At 40.5% G+C, this 7810-nt stretch overlaps 2 protein-coding genes across 2 annotated transcripts; one reads left to right on the forward strand and one right to left on the reverse strand.

The window, feature by feature from the left end:
• Positions 1–2018: 2018 nt before the first annotated feature.
• On the reverse strand, positions 2019–4133 carry LOC129722109 (senecionine N-oxygenase-like). The gene is made up of 2 exons (XM_055675346.1): positions 3712–4133; positions 2019–3642 (listed from the first exon to the last, which is right to left on the reverse strand). Exons 1-2 carry the CDS (start codon positions 3712–3714, stop codon positions 2341–2343), a joined length of 1305 nt encoding a protein of 434 aa, XP_055531321.1. The 5' UTR covers positions 3715–4133; the 3' UTR covers positions 2019–2340.
• A 1187-nt stretch (positions 4134–5320) lies between these two features.
• LOC129722110 (senecionine N-oxygenase-like) lies at positions 5321–7196 on the forward strand. The gene has a single exon (XM_055675347.1). The coding sequence runs from the start codon at positions 5333–5335 to the stop codon at positions 6599–6601; it is 1269 nt and encodes a 422-aa protein (XP_055531322.1). The 5' UTR covers positions 5321–5332; the 3' UTR covers positions 6602–7196.
• Positions 7197–7810: the final 614 nt, after the last annotated feature.

Below are 7810 nucleotides of genomic sequence, written 5' to 3' on the forward strand. Positions count from 1 at the left end.
GCTGCTGATATCACAACTTTGGCTGCTATTGCTCATACACCTGTCTTTACCGTTGGGGTTTGCTAACATAAATGTGGCAAAAACATTCTATCGCGTTGTCATTATTATGAACTCGCTGCTCTTCGAGGGAAGGATTGTTATTTCCCCAGCCAAAATAGTAATGATCAGGCCCGTTATGGTGTACGTTGCCAAGCTAGCTTCAACAACCCTGGTGCCCTTGATCTTAACGGACTTAGGGAGAGGAATCAAATCCGTTGCCAGTGGTGCATGGTAGCCAAAGGCGTGATGCAAAATCAACCTTTCGTGCCTCGCGTGACACTACCACGTGATTCTACTTTTAGTGGCTTTCTTGAATATGCCATTTTGTGATTCTGCCTTATGAAATATTCTACCTTTCGTGATTCCGCCTTTGGATTTTCCACCTTTCGTAGGAGACCCCTTCTAGATATTTCAAATGGGAATTTCAGTATTTTGGGAGTTAAATATGTCAAAATTAAAATCCTATTTTTTTCTATCCTAGTGACATAGGCTGTTGAGAAATGTAGAATTGCGAGACTCTAAGATTTTCGTCATTTAAAAATGGTTAGATTTTAGAGTCTCCAGATTCTAGGATAGGAAGTTAGAGTAGCAATCGTAAGCGATCAATGTTCTTGTTCTTACGATTCTGATATGTCCTTCATTAGCGTTTCAGGTTTTCTAATCGAATTACAACACTGTTTTGGGATACTGCAACCGAGGTTATCCGTTCCGAATGCAGTTTTAGGCCATTTTCGACGGTGCAATATTACCAAACCATGTGACAATTGCAGACATAATTATTTGAAACCATCATCACGAATACAACCCTTCATACTTGATGATAAGACCTTAACTTTTTTAATGTTAGCTTAACATTCGAGTTTTCAGGTCCGTTTTTCACCGGAAAAGAGCACCTCAGGATAAATACACCTATTTTTCATGATGAGCTACATTAAAATTGAGGATTGAAAGATAATTATGAACGTTTTTCTGTAAAGCAATTCGGAAAAAATAGATTATTAATGAAATGAACACTTTTTAACAGTACCGAAAATGTAACACATCTTGATCATTCTCTCCATGATAAGTTAAATTTCTGTTGTTCCGATCATGAAAGTACCTTATTTTTTTTTCATTTCTGATTAATTTAACGAAACGTTATTAGTTTCATTCTGAATCGCTTCAGCTGGGTATCAATATTAAAGGGTGTATCACTTCAAATTTGGACAGACAAAATTCAATTTCAAAATTCAAGATTTAATCTGATCACCCCCAAACTTCAGGGAGTATAAAGAAACATTAGAAGCTTCTTTTGCATCATTCTTTTATTTCATTTCACCTGTATAACCGAATACTCGAACCTTAGCCTTGACCCAAGCCATAAGATTCTGCACGACTTCAGAATCGACCGATTTCAGTGTAAGAACCCATACCCTCTTCATTTCTTCGACATTCTTCGCAATATCAGGTCGTTCTTGAAGATGTCCCTTCATAATGACCCAGTACTTCTCGAAGGGCAGTTCCGGAGTGTTTGGGGGATTCAACTCATTCGGCGCAAAATCGACAGGTTTCCAGGAATCTTCTTGAAGTCTGCCTTGATGTACGTCTCATCATCCATCACGCAACAGTGTGGCTTGGTCAACTTATGATCGTACAGCTTCCGCGCACAACTTTTCGCGGTCGTATTTTGCTTCTCGTCTCGGTTTGGGGACTTCTGGATCTTAAACGAACGTAGTCCAGCTCGTGTTTTGGTCCTCTGTACGAAAGACGCTTTACGTGCAACTTTTTCGCCACATCTCGGACCGACACCGTAGAATTCGCGATTGTTAGCTATTTCCCGATGTCGCGGTGCGACAGATGCTGATTTTTAAAGTACTTTTGCAAAACTTTTTTGCGAACGCACTGCTCTTTCGACGACATTTTTGAAGTGAAACACCCTTTATAGTTTAAATCAATTATAAATGGTTAAAACTAGGTTTAACAGGTAGCACAAAAAGAAATAATTTTTGAACCATTTTTAATGAAGTATTTCGGTTGAATTTTAGATAAGAAACAAAGTGCGATTTGTATGTAGATCATTGATTGCTTCGTTCGTTCAACATATTATGTCTGATTATTTGACAGATTTGTGTGAATATAAAGTCGGGGATTAAAACCTTTATCAACAATAGCAATTGGGTTAACTGAAAAAAATATATCCTGAATATAAGAATAAATCTCCAGTTTTTACTACCCGTATTATCGGAAGGAGATAAACAAAAATTAACAATAAACATCAAATATAACTTGAAAAATCAACATCAACACTGCTAGTTTCAAACATCAATTCCCGCGATTCGTTAGCTCTTCATCATAGCGAATCTCAAAACTGTCCTCATCCAACACTCGAAACACATCGTTTCGATAGTTGCTCAGATCTTCATTCTTCCGTCGATTACTCGCAATGTGCATTTTAGCCATCACAGGTGGAATCGGCGCTATTCGTGCCGTGGCTGCTAGATCGTCGTAATATTCGGCTTGACTGACACCTCCTAACATGTGCGCTTGACGTTTTTGCAAACCCCGAGCCCATCGTGATTTCATCTCATCATCGTGGTCAGCCTGCATCTCTTCTCTGGAGGGAAGCTGTTTCCTGCCGGAATAATATTCCATGACGAAGCGCGCCTGCAGATCAAACATCAGCGTTGTGCAGACGTAGTACGGAATCCCGATGAAAGCCATCGTCGGATGCGTGATGTTTATGACATGCTTATACAGTTGTTTAACCCAATTATTATCAACTTGGATGCCACATGTTTCGTGCAGGAATGGAAAACTGTAGCGATAACCTGTGCAGTACAGAATTAGATCCACTGGTTGGCGGGTTCCATCCTTGAACTCAACCTGTGACTCATGCAGTTGTGCTACATCTGGCACCTGAATTACATTGGCAGGGAAGTACATATCTTTCAGCTTATCCAGCACGTGGTGACTGAAATAAACCGTGCTGGCGTGAGCAGCTGCTGCAAAAACCAGATCTTTCCCGCTGGGACCGGATCCAATGATAAGAACGTTGCGATTTTTGAACAGCTCTGGGTTACGATATTCATGACTGTGCATTTGAATTCCTCTGAAAATCTTCTGTCCTTCAATTTCGGGCGACGCCGGATCAAAATAGTGACCATTACAAATAAGCACAAAGTCGAATATTCGCGTATTCGTTTCATTCCGATTCAGATCTTTCACCCGAACTTCCCATTTATTCGTCTCCGCCAGCTTTACTTCTTCAACCGAATGCTCGAAGCGAATATGCTTGTCAACTTCGAAATGACTTGCGTAATTACGCACGAATTCCAGCACCTCACTCGAGGGTATGTAGGACCGCCGCTGCGGTGGCATTTTGTAATCCGGAAAACCCATGATCTCCTTCGGTAAGTTCGTCCACAACCCTTCATACATACTGCTGTGAATCGGTAATCCATTTTTGTCCTTCCCGGTGGCATCGGTGTAAACCCACGTTCCTCCAAGTTGGTCCGTTTGCTCGTAGATCACCACATCGCCACCGGCCTGCAGGACACATTTGCCGGCACAGACACCAGCAATACCGGCACCGATGACACAGTAGAGCGGTCGCTGTTGTGGATTCTGTTAATCAAAAGCAAACAGAAATGATAGGCCAAAAAGCACGAGAAATTAGATAATCGGTTTACCTACCATCTAGAAGCAAACGGTGGCTGACGCTACACTATCAGCTTAATACAACCGCAACAGAAGACAACAAACAACACAAGCAGACTAGCGCGAGGGTATTCTATCGACCAGCTGGATCCGAATGAACTGAATGAAACTAAGAGCTTGTGTATGCGAATTAACGTGCAAAGGGGAGAAAAAATGTGTAAATTAATAAAATGTTAGGATGTGATTGTGCAGCATGGCGAATAACAGTGCGGGTTCATCGAATTTGAACTGCTCGTGCAAAATTATTCAGATTCATTGGAATAAGGTATTTTATTCCACAATCGTTAGTGTGGTGCAAAGATCCAGTTACGTACGATATATTTTAAAGTTTTTCAGGCCGACATATTGCGTTCAGTCAAAGACATTTTTCACTGACTCACAAACAGATATATACTTGCAGGTAACCACTTTAGTTTTTTTTTTGGCTGAAATTGGAATCAACACAATCTGGATGACTTTATTGCGCTCCGTGTGAGAGACAAAAAATCACAAGCTTTTACTTCATCAATCGCAAGTATTCGTGACCACGCTCTACATTAACCGACTGTTAATCGACGAAGCGCCTCACTCGAAAACTTTTTTTAACCCTTTCCCGCTCATGGTGACTCTAGAGCACCAAGAATTGTAATGACCATTACTTCGAAAAAAAAAAATTATTTTGAATTCTTTTTTCTACAAAATCTTGCATTTCTAATGTACTTTCAACATGGCATATCAAATGTCAGCTTGATTCAATGTTTGAACTGTTATCAAGAAAACTACAGAAGAAAGTCCGAAGTAGAGACACCAGTAAAACGGGCCAAGAAAGAAATGAAAGTGGGTCTAAGGGCATTGAAAGCGGACCAAAAACGAAAATTTACCATTTCTGGGAAAAGCTGCAAGCCAAAATCTAGGTACATGACAACTCAGAGATGAAGGAAAGAGGAGAACTCGGATACGACATGCTCTTCAAAATTCGTCCTTTCATCGATGCAGTGAGAGCCAATTTTCTAGCCTAGAAAATTCCTTACTCCATAAAAAATAAATCATCGAATAGTCATAAACTAAGTTTTTTTTTCGAAAACTACGTTGTTTACATTATTTTTTATAGTATTTGAATAAGTACTCCAGAAATTTAAAAAAAAAATTTTTTTCGTGTTTTTAAAAAGAGTCCCTGCTGTGCTCATAGGTGCTTTGTAGCACCATTTCAAAATTCGCTTTTTTCTTCAAATTTCAATGTTTTACAGTGATTTCAACTACCCTGCAAAGTATTTTGCCTAAATTGACCCGGAAAGCATTTTTAAATCATGAAAAACCTCGTGAGCGAGAGAGGGTTAAATAAAAAAAACTTTGATACAGTAAACGATTTCAAATTCCAAACCAATGAAAAATGCGTTTGAGGGCCAGAAAACGTCAAAATAAAGAAAAAACCACGCATCATTTTAAAATATCTCTAAATATTGTAAAATAAAATGTTCATAAGTTGCTGTCTGTTCAGCGATTCGACTGTTTGTAAACCATATCACAGTCTACCGTAAATATGATAGATCCCTGCTCAAACCAACAACAGATAAGAGCTGCTGGCAGCTTCTGTGCACGTTTCAGTGTGTTGCGAACAATGGCCCAGATCAAACCAAAATACTGCATCATTGGTGCAGGAGCAGGCGGATTGGCCAGCGCTAGACACGCGCTGGATGCTAGCGCCGAGGTGACAGTATTTGAGCAGACTAATCAAATCGGAGGAACGTGGGTCTACACTGACCGGACGGGAAGAGACGCTAATGCGTTACCAATCCATACCAGCATGTACCGTGGGTTACGCTCGAATATTCCGAAGCAAACCATGGGCTTTCCGGACTCGGACATCCAATCGGAGTTTTCCTATGTGAAACAGGAGGAAGTGCTAAAATGGTTGCTTGGTTATGCCGATGAGCACGAAATTTGGAAGTTTATCAAATTGGAACATCAAGTGATTCGAGTTTGCCCACAGGTAGGCGATCACCAGTGGGAGGTTATCGTGAAGGACTTACGTAACGAAACGTTTGAAACGTTTGAGTTTGATTTTATCATGGTATGCAATGGACATTACTCTTTTCCGAGGATTCCTGAGTATTCGGGTCAAGCTGACTTCGAGGGAGTACAAATGCACAGTCATGATTATCGAAGTGAGGATAACTTCAAAGGGGAAGACGTGCTTTTGATTGGTGCCGGTTACAGTGCTTCTGATATCGCAATTGCCACCTCCAAGGTGGCAAACAGCGTGACTGTCAGCCATCACAAACCGGAGCAAGTTAACTTCGCTCCCTTGGTTCGAGTCAAACCGGCCATCTCCCGGTTAACATCTTCGAGTGTGATTTTTGAGGATGGTTCGGAGAGCAAATTCTCGGTGATTATATACTGTACCGGGTATAAATATTCATTCCCTTTTCTAAGCGTAGACTGTGGAATTACCGTTGAGGAAAATCATGTGCAGCCTCTGTACAAACATCTGATCAATATTAAGTACCCTTCGATGGCGCTCGTAGGAATTCCATTTTACGTTTGCCCAACTCAGATGATGGATTTACAGGCTAGGTTTTGTGTGCAATTTTTCACCGGAAGAAGTACTTTTCCCTCCCCGCAGGAAATGCTAAACGATTTGGCAGCGGATGTAAAGGAACGTCAACGACGGGGACTGCCGAAGAAATCGATGCACAAATTGGAGGGTGATTTGCAGGCCAAGTATTACGATGATCTCGCACGGACAGCGGGTGTTAAGCCGCTAAAGCCAATCGTAATGAAACTGTTCGAAGAGTGCATGAGACGACGGGCTGAAGATCTGATGCACTATCGGGACGACATTTTCGAGGTCATCGGGGATGAAGATTTCAGGCTGCTGGCTTGCTAGGTATAAGAAGTATAATGAAACCAGTGCTGATAAAAGTCATTTTCCCCAGCAAAATTCTTCGAAAATTACAACCAATCAGTTTCAATTTTCACTTCTTTTTCACTAGATATTCGTTCTAGTAACGTGCTGTTATACTCAGATGAAATCGATCGCGCGCATCGTTCACGGTTACGGAATAAAATTTGACGACAAATCCAACCAAATGATCTTCACTTCAAAGCGAAAAAAAAAAAAACAAACAGTCCACTCAACCAAAATGAACCCCACCGAAACACTTTTTCACTGACACTGACCGATGCCTTGACAATCTTCGTTAACTGATAAACTGATTTTGTTGTCTTGCTTTCATCGCATGAAATATAATGAGGTGTTTTGACAGTTCACTTCCATGCAAAAAGCGGGAAGGGAGAACTCTGAAAGGATTGTAAAAAAATAACGTTTATGGATGCTTTTTTTCACTTTCACTCAAGAGTGTCAACAAATATCAACCCTGAATGAAACTAGTTGAAATGTCACGAAAATATATGAATACACGGTTATAGCGAATGAGTTTTCAGGATACATTCATTATTGACCGGTGACCGACGTATCTCCCAGTTGTTTTCCTGATCGCTTGTTAACTGAGCTCAATTTGGGATCATTTTCTATTTTTCCTTTAGAATTCACGCCTTTAAAACTAACGACCCCCTCTTTCCTTATAATAATAAAGTATCATAAACTTTCTCATCCTCTCAAACAAATTCACTGTTGATACTCCTCTATTCCTGTCCACGCTTATAAGAAAAATAATATTTGTCATGATAATCGATTGGAAGGTTTTAAAGTTTATAAAAGCTGAGTGATCTCATTTGCATTTCGATGTGGATTTTAATTTTACAATTATTTATCAGTCACTCAGCCTAATTTGCGATAGCTCTTTTTTAAACATTACACTTTACTCTTAGGTTTTAGGTCGAGAAGCGATGATTTCTTTTTCACGTTTACTGACCTTCAAAATAGTTGGTAAACGGCTGGGCAGAGCGTACCAGTAGTACAACCCGTACTAGTTGGCATAAAATAGACCCCAGTGTGGTCCAGAGCATACTGCCCAGCAACTCCTATCCCTACCTCCACGTGGTACCGACTGGAATACCAAGTAACCAAGGAATGATCGGTGGACCGGTGCACAGTGGGGAATCGCTGGCCATCAGCCAAAAAAATTTTTTTTCG

The sequence above is a fragment of the Wyeomyia smithii genome, chromosome 2, assembly GCF_029784165.1.
Source record: "Wyeomyia smithii strain HCP4-BCI-WySm-NY-G18 chromosome 2, ASM2978416v1, whole genome shotgun sequence".
Classification (NCBI taxonomy): domain Eukaryota; kingdom Metazoa; phylum Arthropoda; class Insecta; order Diptera; family Culicidae; genus Wyeomyia; species Wyeomyia smithii.

Bases quoted from the DNA above. Each gene is read 5' to 3' on its own strand.
- LOC129722110 (XM_055675347.1), top strand. From the start codon at position 5,333: ATGGCCCAGATCAAACCAAAATACTGCATCATTGGTGCAGGAGCAGGC.